The sequence below is a fragment of the Zophobas morio genome, unplaced genomic scaffold (assembly GCF_036711695.1).
Source record: "Zophobas morio isolate AGI-343-1 ecotype UQ-CSIRO unplaced genomic scaffold, CSIRO_AGI_Zmor_V1 ptg000026l, whole genome shotgun sequence".
NCBI lineage: Eukaryota > Metazoa > Arthropoda > Insecta > Coleoptera > Tenebrionidae > Zophobas > Zophobas morio.
This window is the reverse complement of record NW_026972131.1, coordinates 2,829,915-2,844,552: the sequence shown is the minus strand read 5'-3', so window position 1 is coordinate 2,844,552 and position 14,638 is coordinate 2,829,915. Positions and strand designations below refer to the sequence as shown.

At 33.1% G+C, this 14,638-nt stretch overlaps 1 protein-coding gene across 1 annotated transcript in view; it reads left to right on the top strand.

Annotated features, from left to right (window-relative positions):
* LOC135136003 (uncharacterized) overlaps positions 1 to 14,638 on the top strand; it is a 68,711-nt gene that overhangs the window by 35,908 nt on the left and 18,165 nt on the right. The window contains exon 3 of the mRNA XM_064065111.1: positions 4,890 to 4,996. Coding sequence (XP_063921181.1) covers positions 4,890 to 4,996 — 107 coding nt within the window. The remainder of the gene's footprint in view (positions 1 to 4,889; positions 4,997 to 14,638) is intronic.

Sequence of the window (14,638 nt, the reverse complement as noted above, 5' to 3'; positions counted from 1 at the left end):
GTGTTATTCAAAGAATACGATGTATATTAAGAAAAAAAAAAAAAACAAAATATTAACCCCGCCCACCCACCCCATCTCAATTGTGTCGATTTCTTTATTTTCAGAAACTTAAAACGCTTTTAAAATGGTAAATTTTTGTAGGGAAATATGGATTTTGCAAAAAGGCTGCACCCCTATGTTTGGTAACGAATGAAAACTTCATTACTACATATTTAGATCACGGCAGGTATGGGTGGGGCTTAATCTTTGGCTTTATTTTTTTCTTAATATACATAGTATTTTTTGAACAACACGACACTCAAAACAATGTTTTTAATTTCTTCTAGAAAAAATAAAGATTTTACAGTTAAGCTCCGCCCCCTTGGCCTACGACGAATAAAAAGAAATCACCACAAATGAGATAGGGCGGATGGGTGGGGCTTATATTTTGCCTTTTTTTTTCTTAATATACACAGCCATCTTTTCATAACAAGAAATTTAAAACATGGTTAAAATGGTTTTTGCAAGAAAATGTGGATTTTGTAATTATGGGGCGGAGCCTATTACAAAATCGATTTTTCTGTATACAAATTTACCATTTTAAACATATTTTAAGTTTCTTGGTGTGAAAAGAAGTCTACACATATTAAAACAAAAAGGCAAAATGTAAGCCCGCCCACTCGCCCTATCTCAATTGTGATGATTTTTATTTATTTGCCGTTAACCAAGGGGGCGGAGCTTAACTGCAAAATACTTATTTCTTTATAAGAAATTAAAATAGTATATTGTTCAACGAGTGATGAGTTCTTCCACTCGCTTTTGGCTCGTTCCCGAAACTCTCATCCTCGTGTAATGACCAATTTCTCACCAGTTTAACACTATACTTTTTCTATTCATATAATCCAGAAAATAAAAACAAAAAAATCAAGAATTATTTTTATTAACATTAATGATGACGTGTAAACATAACATAACCAGGCCAACACATGGACGAGCTCAATTTTTATTAGGGGTGTTAGTGGGGAACTGTGGAGAAAAGGAGATGTCGCATTCTGATTGGACAAAAACTGTGGAGAAAAGTGCTCATTCTTCAATAGATTGAAAAATGGTCAATTTTCTCAATCGAAAATGCAGTAAAAATTCAACATTTTCTCAATATGAATAGAAAAACATGTTTTTGACTATCGATATTAATCAAAGAATACTATGTATATTAACCACGCCGACCAACCCCATCTCAATTGTGAGGATTTTTTTTTTTAGAAACTTAAAACAACTTTAAAATGGTACATTTTTGTAAGGAAATATGGATTTTGCAATTAGGCTCCGTCTCTAGGTCTGTTCATTACAACATATTTAGATCACGACAGGTATGGGTGGGGCTTAATTTTTGGCTTTAATTTTATGTTAATATACATAGTATTATTTGAACAACACGATACACACAGACATGTTTTTAATATCTTGTAGAGAAATAAGGATTTTGCAGTTAGGCTCCGCCCACTTGGTTCACGACGAATAAAAAAATCATCACAAATGAGATAGGGCGGGTGGGTGGGGCTTATACTTTGCCTTTTATGTCTTAATATACATAGCCATATTTTCACAATAAGATATTGAAAACAGGGTTAAAATGGTACATTTTTGCAAGAAAATATGGATTTTGCAATTATGGGGCGGGGCCTAATTGCAAAAGCGATTTTTCCTTATACAAATTTTCCATTTTAAACATGTTTTAAGTTTCATGTTGTGAAAAGAAGTCTACACATATTAAAACAAAAAGCAAAATGTAAGCCCGCCCACCCACCCTATTTCAATTGTGGTGATTTTTTTATTCGCCGTGAACCAAGAGGGCGGAGCTTAACTGCAAAATACTTATTTCTGTACAACAAATTATCGAATATCGTGTTGTTCAAAGAATACTATGTGTATTAAGAAAAAAGAAAGCCGCCCACCCGCCCCATTTCAATTGTGATTATTTTTTTTTATTCTTAAAAACTTTAAACACGTTTAAAGGAGCAACCTTTCAAAGAATTCTGGTCAACGTATTAAGAAATATAGGCGGATGCATAATTTATCTAGGCGACATCGTAGTTTATTCGGTATCTTAATAATAGCATTTGTTAATATTAAATAAGATCTTTAGAAAGTCTAGAGAAGTAAATTTAAAAATCCACCCAGATAAAACCGAATTTCTAAAAAAGGAAGCTAAAGCTTTAGGACACATGATAACATGTGAAGGTATAAATCCAAATCAGGACAAAATTAATACTCCGAAGACAACATCAGAAATTAAAATCGTCCTAGTTCTGGTAGGCTACGGTCGAAAGTTCATATCAAATATGGCTAAGATTGCTAAACCGCAAACTAATAGTCTAAGCCAAGAATTTGCGGCGTATTATTATTTTTATTATTTCTGACCGATACATTTCTGGCCAACAAATTTTTTTTTTTTCTAATATTTTAAAAATAAACGTGTAATTATTATTGATATCCTATATCGTGGTAGATGGATAGTTTCTAAGAATTCAGAAGAATCTAGAAGAAACAAGAAGAATCTGAAAGAGTCTGCAGGGATTTGAAATGATCTGGAAAAATTTGAGAGAATTTAAGATTTTCTCAAATTCTTTGGATTCTTTCTGATTCTCTCTTTCGAATTTTTCAAATTTTTTCGAATTTTTCAGATTCCTTTGAACTTTTCAAATTCTTTCAAATACACCATCAGAAATTCTCAAGATCCTTTAAAATTTCTCAGTTCTGTTCAGATTGTTTGAGATCCTTACAAATCCTTTCAGATTCCTCCAGCTTTTTCTAGATTCTTTTAGATTTTGCTAGATTCTTCGAGATTCTATCACATTCTTTGCCAGAAATCTGAAGCATTCTCGAAGAATCTCTAAAAATCTAGAAGAATCTAAAAAATAAAAACTGGAAGAATCGGGAAGAATTAGGAAGAATCTGCAGGGATCTGAAAGGGTCTGAAACGATCTGTATAGAACTGAAAAATTTGAAAGAATCTTGAGGATTCCTGACGGTGGCTTTGAAAGAATCTGAAAAAATTCGAAAGAATCTGAGAGAGAGAATCAGAAAGAAAATTAAAGAATCTGGAGAAATTTGAAGGAATCTGAGAGAAATTGGGAGATTCGAAAAGAACTAAAACGATCTGAATAGAACAGGACCAAATTCGATATAATGTGAAACAATCCGACAGCATCCAAAAGCATCCGAAAGAATCCAAGGAATCCGAAAGGAAGAATCTTTAAAAAAAGGAAAAATCTGAAAACATCACAAGAATCTGGAAGAATCAGAGAGGATCCGAAAGAATCTCATGGAATCTAGACGAATCTAGGTAAACCTGGAAAAATTTGAAACAGTCTGTAGGGATCTGAAAGGATCCAAAGCGATCTTGAAAAATATGAGAGGACGTGAAACGATTTGTAAAGATCTGAAAAATTCTGAGGAAATCTGAGGGAATATTGAGGGAATTGAGATAATTTAAAAGAATAGAAAAAAATCTGTAACAAAGTGTATTTTTTCTAGAAATTTCCGCATTAATTTTTTAATATATTCTCAGAGCCAGGAGTTTGCTGCAAACTACTTTAGGTAAAACACGAATTTAGACACAGTGACCATTTTTAACAAAATTTATGGAAAACTTGGAAAATTTTTTTCGAAATTCTTGATATTAAAACTAATCAAATACGAATTAGATTTTCTGGGAAAGAAAAATTATAAATTACACATTTTTGACCTTCGAAAATTTCATTTTTTCCGAAAAAATTTCCATATTAACCAAAAACGCAAGCACGACATACAATTTTTTTGACATTTAGGTATTGGAGCATCTTATGACTTGCCTCATCAACTTCTCAACTCATGAGCCGCCTCTGGAAAGGGCAGTAAAATAATACACACGGAAGAATTTATTAAGAGCATAGATGATTGTAAGTCAATTATGACAAACAGACCATTATTACAGTATCCCGATTTCTCCAGAGCTCTTAAACGAACGATTTACCCATCGCATATGCCAACAGAACGTATTAAGATAAAAGAAACCCATAACCAATAAAACCCCACAAAAATAGACGATAATCTTGAGAACAACTTTGACGAATCTCTATTTAACAATATCCCAGAAAAATCTCAACTAGAAGATGTTGAAACAGTCGTTGATTAACACCCAGTAGATGAAAACGAAAGCCAAACCGTCCACTCTGAAATCGAAGCACCCATACTAGACATTCCTATTACAGAAACCCCAGTAAACAAATGATGTTCATTGAATTAGTATCTCGACCACTTAGAAAACCCAAAAGCCGAACAATATTTCAAAACAGGAAAAGAATGTATCATGAAATAGACAAAAACCACTTTGATAGAGACATGATTCGATTATTTAAAAATTATGCCACTGAGAAAAAACTTCAAATAAATCATTAATGATGAATCGAATGATGAATAATCATGAAACCCAAGTGAAATAATTTAAAAATCTCAATTTTATCGTTTTAAGTCAAAAGTGATTTTCTTTTGTTTATACTCGAAAACGTATAGTTCCGTAATTGAAACCATAATAATTAGATAAGTCTGTACATTTTGTACATATCTGATCCGTTATTCTAATTTGAACATTAAGCGATTTTTGTCCAATCTTAACAAAATAAATGCTGTAGGTAATAATCCTTTGTATGCTCTACTACAGTTTTACCAGTGTTAAAAGTTTTCCTCTTTATTTCATAAATCTTTTAAAACTGAAAAAATGTTAAAGATGTTATTTTAGTCGTAGGCATCAGTTCGATGATTCCTTTCCGTTAAAAGGTTTTTTGTAGTTTTCACACAAACTGGAGCTAATTCCAGTTAATATTGTTGTGGGATGCACATGCACATGGTAATGATGTTTATTTTTCCAGCTGATCGACGCAAGCTACCGCAGTAGTCCATCTCTCCAGACATCGGCTGTGATAGTGCTGTGTTCCGTTGGTATCTTCGTTTTCATAGCCATTATCCTCGTGTGGAAGTGAGTATTGTTTCAACTTTTCCATCTCTGCGTCGTTTCAACGAAAGGCGTTATTTATTAGAAAACGTGTGTACCTATTTTTCGAAAGAACTCTGGACACATAAATCCTGTTGACTCCGTCGGTAACCAGTTAGATAAGCGAACCGTGCAGTAGAGGGCAGAGACAAAGCTGAAGCGTTCAAAACAATGCCAGAGAAGCTGGGAAATACTCGTGGGAAGCACGCAAGGCGTCCAAAATAAATCTGGCCCGGATTTTTAATCCCGAAGAATGTTCCTAGAGAACAATGAATGTTGCAAATGGATTAAAATTAACCCGGGCCTAGTCGAAAATCTACTCAATTAAAGAGATATCTGAGTTGCAATAATTTCCCCAACTTTGCAAATTTAAATATTTATTTATCATAAAACTTGGGAAATTAGCATTTAGAAGAGATTTCCATTCTGAGTAATTCCTGTCTAAGCCAAATGTATTTACAAAATCAATTCTCTCTAGTTTCTTAATATTATTATCCGGCAGTGTCGGAGCTGCAAAAAGAAGAAACGGACTAATGAGAACGACTTCCTAATTCAACTTTGTTTTCATAGTTCTTACACTACCAATACTTTGAATTTCAAATGTGTCCTTTTTCCTTAGAGGGGCTCTCTGCCGATATAAAAATGTATAAGCGGAAGTGGTGGCTTTCAGGAGCTCTTGATCTCTTGTAGGCCGGAAGTAGATGTTTGTGGGCTGGCGAGCGTGTATAATTCGTGAAACCGTCAAGGAGACCTGGTGGGGAATTAATGTTTGACTTATTATTGGCCAGTTTCTTCTAAATTATTCAGAGGGCCACGGTTAGAAGTGTATAATTAGGGGGCGGTCTCCTCGCCCAGCACCGGCTTACTAAAGACGTCCATTTTTTCCCATACGCCAATATTCTAATCTCCCGAAGATCGACACCGCACGCTCTGCTTAGTATTTATGGCGCGCATCTTGTCTTGGAGATATGTGAAAAGCAGCTGTTTGAGACGTTACTTTATGGGATTTTAATCCACAACGATTTAGCTGTGGATTTTCTGCGGTTCTTCTCGAAATCGTCGACTTGTGCTGCAATTTCTCCGGCTATAGAATGTCTGGCATTCGAACAGGGGATGCCTCCGAACACACTCAAATTCTTACAATTTTTGTTCTACATTTTATTCCACATTTACTTTTTCTGTTGATTAAAAACACGGCTGATGTTTGTCTGAACCACATGACGTTGTTCGAGAGACACTAACACTGCATAGTATAAAGAACTTTCTTCAGAGGTGCAACTACTAAAGAAAAATAAAACATTAAAGACATTACGTTCTTGGATACCTCACAGACGTTGCTTTCTTGTGTCACGTTATAAAGAATTGACGACATATCAAAGCGACAAAGACCAATATAGAGATAAAACTGTTCTGTAAATAGGTACAACTCTTATTTAAAAACTAAGAAAGTTTGAGTTAAAAATAAAAAAAATTAATCACTTTCAGACACTTGGTATCTTTAAAACAGCACAATATAGGGTTATCGCGAAAAAAAAAAGTTGACAGTAATTATTTCAGTTCCATTTTTGGAGCATTTATTTACAAATAAAGCAGACATCACCACTGTTCCGTAACAGTTCAAGAAAAGTCTATATACCAAAAAAAATTATAAGCCCCACCCACCCGCCCGTTTTCAATTGTGATGAGTTTTTCATTCCTAATCAGAGCGAAGGGTGGAGTTTAACTGCAAAATTCTCATTTTTCTACAAGAAATTATCATATGAAATATGTTTTTACATCAATGTTTCTCAAAAAATTCTACCTGTTTAAAAACATATTTCATAGTGCAATTTATTGTACAGAAATGAGGATTTTGCAATTAAACTTCGCCCTTCAGCTCATGATGAATAAAACATTCATCACAATTGAGAAGTGGTGGGTGGGCGGGGTTTATATTTTGTCCATTTTTTTTTTTAATATACGAAGTTTTCTTTTCCCAACAAGAAACTGACAATATCTTTAATTATCTTGTTGTTGAAAGAAAACTCTATATATTAAAACAAAACAAAAACAAAAATTAAGCCCCACCCACCCGCCCGATCTCAATTGTGATGAGTTTTTCATTCCTAATCAGACCGAAGGGCGGAGTTTAACTGCAAAATTCTCATTTCTCTACAAGAAATTATCATATGAAATATGTTTTTACATCAATGTTTCTCTAAAAAATTCTATCCTTTTCAAAACATATTTCATATGGCAATTTCTTGTAGAGAAATGAGGATTTTGCAAACTAAGCTTCGCCCTTCAGCTCATGATGAATAAAACATTCATCACAATAGAGACAGGGGTGGGTGGGCGGGGCTTATGTTTTGTCCATTTTTTTCTTAATATAAGAAGTCTTTTTTTTCCCAACAAGAGACTGAAAACATTATTATTGTTTGGAAACGAATTTAAAAAATGTCCTCTGACAAGAAACATTTCCAACATTTTATTGATTTCGCAGTCGTGTTTTTATACGAGGATGTATAGTGTCCGAAATACTACAAGGTTATGTGGCTGTTGAAAAATTAGGATATTGTGAAGACGACAATGGAGCAGTCAATAAGGCAAATCTACAGTTGTAAATTGTGTTTGTGTTAGTTTAATATACCAAAAATTTGAGGTAAATTGATTAAAATCGTGGAATTATTTATAATTTTTAATTGAATTACTTTTACTTTTTCGAGTCTAAAAATTATCTGAATTTGTAGAAAGTATAATATGAACTAAGCTTCTATGTAAATTCGCGTCAGTAGAAAAACCATGAACACGATTTAAAGTTTACACCACGGAAATCTCTATGATGTATTAATAAAAAAACGTACTGTATAGGGGTAAATAATAAAACAATATTCTTTATGCTCGTTTAAATATATAATTTAATATTGAAATAGAATATCTTACATAACCGAAAATACTGCTTTTTTGGCATCATGATGCATTTGAGTTTAAGAATTTTAATTTGTTTTTAATTTTGTCGTTAAGGTTATATGTTATAGGTGTGTCAAATCGAATAATTTTGCAGCAGTGCAAAACTCAGTCGCCGAAATTCAAGTTTTATTGGTCGTCATATAGTTAAATAGCACAAATCGTCAAGAATGTGAAATACAAATAGCACAACCCTAATGGACGTAGAACCATTCTCTCAGACTTTTGCAAAATACTTACCAAAAGTTCTAATAAATAGTATTGTTTAAAAAAAATCTATTCATGACGTTAAGAAAAAAAAATCAAAATATTAACCCCGCCCACCCACCCCATCTCAATTGTGATGATTTTTTTTATTCGTAGAAACGTAAAACACGCTCAAAATGGTACATTTTTTAAGGGAAATATGGATTTTGCATTTAGGCTCCACCCCTGTATCTGGCAACGAATGAAAACTTTATTACTACATATTTAGATGACGGAGGTCGTAGAGAAATAAGGATTTTGCAGTTCAGCTCCGCCCCTTGGCTCATGACGAATACAAAAATCATCACAATTGAGATGGGAGGGGGGGGGGGGGGGCTACATTTTGCCATTTTTTTCTTAGTATATGCCGACTTATTTCGACAACAAGAAACTTAAAATATGTCTAAAATGGTAAATTTTTTTAGTAATCAACATAAATCCTCCACTTTTCTTCTACAATCCTTTTAAATACGACAAAAGTTTAACATCAAAGTTACTATCAACGTCAACTTGGGAACGGGGTTTGTAAATGACAATTTTCAGCTCTAAAAGCAACGTCAGCGGGAACTTCAACGTCAACAGTAAGTTTATAAATACAACTGCTAACGTCATCAAAAAAAGATGTTTATGGAATAGTTCCAAATCTGACAAAAATCTACGATGAATTTTGTGCAGAGGACATAATTTTGGAAATTTTACGACTGGGTGCCACTTGAAAGCTGCCAGCATTTCTTCCCAAGAAGAGGTTCAGTGGACTACAGATTCATCGTAAAATGGGGCTAATTTGAGTCTGTTCCAAGTCTAGCGCTCTATCTAAGATTTTTTTAACCATTTGTTTCGTTAGCTTCATGTTAAAGAAGCTTTTCAGAATTAAAATTGATAAAATCGTGCTTAAGGTCCACAATGAGCTAAGCGCGACTAAACAGTCTTTCCATTTTATCAATTGAAAAAGAGAGGAAAGTAGAATAATTAATTTAAGATGTTGAAATTCAGTAGCAAGTAAGAACTAAAATCTAAAAATATTCTTGCTGCGTATAAAAAAATTATAGATGCCTACATATAACTGCTCGCAGATAATTCCTTCTGATGATTTAATTTCGATATGTACGGTTCTATAATTAGAGAAACGTCTTGGTGACTAATTTCAGAAAACAAGAAATCTTGTCATGAAAATTTTAAAGCTTGTATAATACCTCCGAGAAATCTTCCAAAATAACTGGCAAATATTTAAGATACTTAAGCTCTTAATTAGAAATTACCATAGCAACTGGTCGAGCAAGTAATTACACGTGTAATGGAAACAACTAAACACTCAAGTTAGACATCTACGACAACAATTAACTCAACTCTCAAAGACGTGCGAAGTCCAGGGAATACTTTTTATTACTTCGTAAATTTCTTTTCCTAACCTAAGAAGCGAGCTTTGACAACTTTTTCTTTTTAAGACAACTACTGTCATTAATCATCTTGGTTTTTACAGATTATTCCGGAATGGACTAAACTATTCTCAAAGTGATTAACTCTGCATAATGTATTCGCGAATTTCTACGCTAATTTAAGGGAGAAAGAGAAAGTCGTTTTTCGGTTCTCTTCCTGCATTATGTATTTTCAAAGTAGCTGAGAAATAGAAAAGAATATTGTTAAAATATCAGTATGGAAATAAGTTAGCAACGTTGTTATCTATCAAAGTTGAACTCTGCGAGAACAACCCGATGATTGTAAACTTGGAATTTCTTTTTATATGATTTCTATTTCCGAGCATAAACGCATTTTAACTTGTTTGGAAACTCGTGTTTCATTTCGCAAAAATAACGACGTGCCGGCTAACAATGTGACCAACCTTGTGGAAATTATCTCGAATGGCAGTAGCGATTTCCTCTTCAAAATTATATTGAATTTTCGTTATTGTTTACAGTACACTGACCACTGGCGTCGCGTCGTTTCGCTTAGATGCGCTTTTATTGCGATTGATACTATTATTTACTAAATTAAAAACACTTAAAACTCCAGACAACAACTTCCTTTCTTAAAATTTTAATCATGCCTGGCGTTGTGATTCCACGATCCTTTCATGAAATCCATTTAGACAAAAGTGGCACTATTTTAAAGTGGAGGAATGTGATAAAGTATTGCCTAAAATCGGGTCTCCACTAAACACAGTGTCGTTAAGGTGGTCTTTGACGGCTTTAGGCTAAGAGATTATGGTCTGAAGTGGGGTACTTAAGATAAACCGAAGGTTTATATTTGCTTTCTGTCAAATCGCTAAGTAGACGGGGCTGCCGTTTAAAGAAGACCCTAATTTTAGAAGAAATTTGTGACTATACGTTATATCATAATTGTTTAGGAACCTGTTCATAAAACTTTTTTACTAGCCACTAACGAACTTTTTTACGACACCACTTGTTTGTAACACAAACACTTCGTTATATGTTGCACAACAGTTATTTATGCAACCAGTGGATAAATTGCATATGATATACATACTTTAATCTATGTACAATCGTCCATTTTTCAAGGACCTCTGTCTTCCGTTACCTATTACTATCCACTACCGTGTAGTATACCTGTGTTTTTAAAATATTTGACGCGACGAGTGCTGATACATACATTTAGACACATCGTTATCGATTCTCGTCCACCAGGAAATTTCTGATAAAGTAACGGCAAATGGGCGCCATTAGACTTACCTCATCTAATGACTTCCTGGAGGTCGTAATGGATACCTCGCGATAATGAGTCGCGTAGCTGCTGATTAATTATTACACATTGTACTCAGTAATCGCACGTTGCTACCTGGATAGACAGATAAAAGACATTTTTTCCGGTTCATTCCGCCACCTTGAATGAAACTTGAGTGTCTGGTTTGTGATACCCGTCCAAACAACGTCAGCGTAAAAAAGTAGGCGCTAATAATAATTGAAAGGGTTGAAACTTTTTTCAATTTGCTAGTCAAGCCTTCATAAAATGGATAATTGATGGATAATTTTTTATCCCTACTGCCGAGGGAGCTCACGAAAAAAGGTCCCCGTCATTATGGAAAGTAATATGCGCAGCAAATATTAAAGCTGAAAAAAGATGGTGGTGTGTGGTAAACTGATATGAAGGAAGTCGTGTTCGGTGTCTGCAACATCAAAAAATAAGAGAGGTGAACGGATGTTTCCCGTGTATGTTTACCCTTGCCTTTGCTCACTCGTCGAGGTGTGAAATTTATTAGCTTACTGCGACTACTTTTTATTACTTAACGTCGCATAATATTTACGTATGTTAATTTCCGATAGGGAAGGTGCAGCCAATACTGATCACCTCTCGAAATACTTTGGCTTATAATTAGAAATGGAAATTTGATATATTTGTAGGTTTTCACACGGAATAAACGTCGAGTGTTGGTGATTAATAATAATCTTTTGTTTTTGGTAATATTCTACAAAAGTTGTATGAAAAAGAACAAAATTCGAAACACAACTTGTTCCAGAGTTTGAAATTTTAGCAATCACTTTAACACTAGTTTACCCAAGATACATTCGACTTACATTAAATTACTTGACTGTTCTCTATTCTAAGTATTAAATATTTAAGCTGAAATATAAATTTTTATTCAAGATTATTCCAGATTCATCAAATATTTTAACTATGCACGACTGGACTCAAATCTAGTCTACTGCTATTTCAAGGAAATGTATACATTAATTACCCACAGAACATTGATTGGAGTGTTCGGTAGTTATATAAACACTTGTAATAATAGACAGTAAAAATCTAAATTATTCGAACTAATTCGAATATCAAGGGTATTTCATTTAAATAATTCGTTAAAACTACCTGAAAACAACAAGCTGTTTAAAGGAGTTGTAGAAAAAAAGTGGAGGATTTATGTTGATTACTACAAAAATTTACCATTTTAGACATGCTTTAAGTTTCTTGTTGTCGAAATAAGTCTACACATACTAAAAAAAAGGCAAAATGTAGCCCCGCCCACCCGCCCTATCTCAATAAAAAAAATCATCACAATCGAGATGGGGCGGGTGGGCGGGCTTACATTCTGCATTTTTGTTTTAATACGTGTAGACTTTTGTTCACAACATGAAACTTAAAACATGTTTGAAATGGAAAATTTGTATAAGGAAATAGGCTCCGCCCCATGATTGCAAAATCCATATTTCCTTGCAAAAATGTGCCATTTAAACCATGTTCTAACTTTTTGTTGCGAAAAGATGGCTATGTGTATTAAGAAAAAAAAAAGGCAAAATATAAGCCCCGCCCACCCACCCTGTCTCAATTCTGATGATTTTTTTTATTCGTCGTGAGCCAAGAGGGCGAAGCTTAATTGCAAAATTCTTATTTTTCTACGAGAAATTACCATGTGTTATACAAAGAAAACTATATATTAAAAAAAAACAACTTCAGTAAACCAATTTTAACACAATCGCACATCTTACAATTTTGTCGAATAAATATTATTTAAATATTAAAAAGGAGCATAGTCCTGAACTTGTGGTTTATAAATACGCTATTGAGATTTTTCGGCTTTTCGATTTCTCGATTTTTCAGCTGTAAATGTCTCAATTGTTCAATATTTCAATTTTAGGCTTTTTCAATTTTTCCACTCTTCAAATTTTCGATTTCCCAATTTTCCGATGTTTCAATGATACGATTTTTCAAATTTTTTGATTTCTAGATTTTTCAATTTTTCGTCTGTTTTGTACTTCAAATCTTTCAACTTTTCGATGCGATAATTTTTCAATTTCTCGATTTATCAAATTCAGATGTTTCGATTGTTCAATTTCTCGATTCATCAATTTTTCAATTTTCTTCTCGTCTTTCGGCTCCTCGATTTCCCGATCTTCTGAGTTTTTGATTTCTCGATGTCTCAATTTTTGAATTTTTGGATATTTCGAGTTTTGGATTTCTTGGTTCTTCGATTTTTTACTTTTAGGCTTATCAATTTTTCGATTTTCCAATTTTTCGAAGTTTCTGTTTTTCATTTATACGATTTTTCAATTTTTAAATTCTGGAGTTTCGATCTCGATTTGTAAGTTTTCCACTTTTTCGATTTTAAATTTTCGAATTTTTATTTTCTGATTTTCCAGTTCTTCAATTTTTCTATTTTTCAATTTTTCAAATTCTGACGTTGCTAAGTGTTCAATTTTCCGTTTTCTCAACTAATCTATTGTTGATTTTCTCATTTCTCGACTTGTCGAAGTTTCGATTTTTCAGTTCTTCAATTCTTCGATTTTCGACTTTGATTTTTTGGTTTTTCGATTTCTCAATTTTCCAATTTTTTAATTCCTCAATTTTTGGATATTTCTTTTAGTTTTGGGATTTTCTATTATTTTGACTTTTCGAATTTTCGACTTCTGGATTTTTCAATTTTTTTAGTTTTTAGATTTTCAATTTTTCACTATTTTTAAACTTTAGATGTTTCAATTTTTGGATTGTCTGTTTATATTTTAACAACCTTTAAATTTTAACATATGTGATTTAGAATTGCCCGTTATGTATATTAAGAAACAAAATAAATCCAAAGATTAAGCCCCACCCCATTGTAATGAAGGTTTCATTCGTTGGTAGACCTAGGGGTGGACACTAATAGCAAAATCCGTATTTCCTTACAAAAATTTACCATTTTAAACGTATTTTAAATTTCTAAGAATAAAAAAAACATCACAGTTGAGATAGGGTGGGTGGGTGGAGTTTATATTTTGCCTTTTTTTCTTAATGTATATAGTATTCTTTGAACAACACGATACTCATTTTTAATTTCTTATAAACAAATAAGTAATTTGCAGTTAAGCTCCGTCCCTTTGGTTCACGGCGAATAAAAAAAAATCATCACAATAGAGATAGGGTGGGTGGGCTTACATTTTTCAGTTTTGTTTTAATATGTGTAGACATCTTTTCACAACATGAAACTTAAAACATGTTTAAAATGGAAAATTTTTATAAGGAAATATCAATTTTGCAATAGGCTCCGCCCCATAATTGCAAAATCCATATTTCCTTGCAAAAACCATTTTAACCATGTTTTAAGTTCCTTGTTATGAAAAAATGGCTGTATAATAAGAAAAAAAAAGCGAAATATAAGCCCCGCCCACCCACCCCGTCTTAATTCTGATGATTTTTTTTATTCATCGTAAGCTGAGAGGCGGAGCTTAATTGTATAATCCTTATTTTTCTACGAGAAATTACCATGTGAAACATGTTCTTAAGTAATCGTGTTATACAAAAAAAAACAACTTCAGTAAACCAATTTTAACACAATCGCACATCTTACAATTTTGTCGAATAAATATTATTTAAATGCTAAAAAGTACCATAGTCCTGAACTTACGCAATTGAGATTTCTCGGCTTTTCGAATTCTCGATTTTTCAGCTGTAAATGTCTCAATTTTTCAATATTTCAATTTTGGGCTTTTTCAATTTTTCCATTCTTCAAAT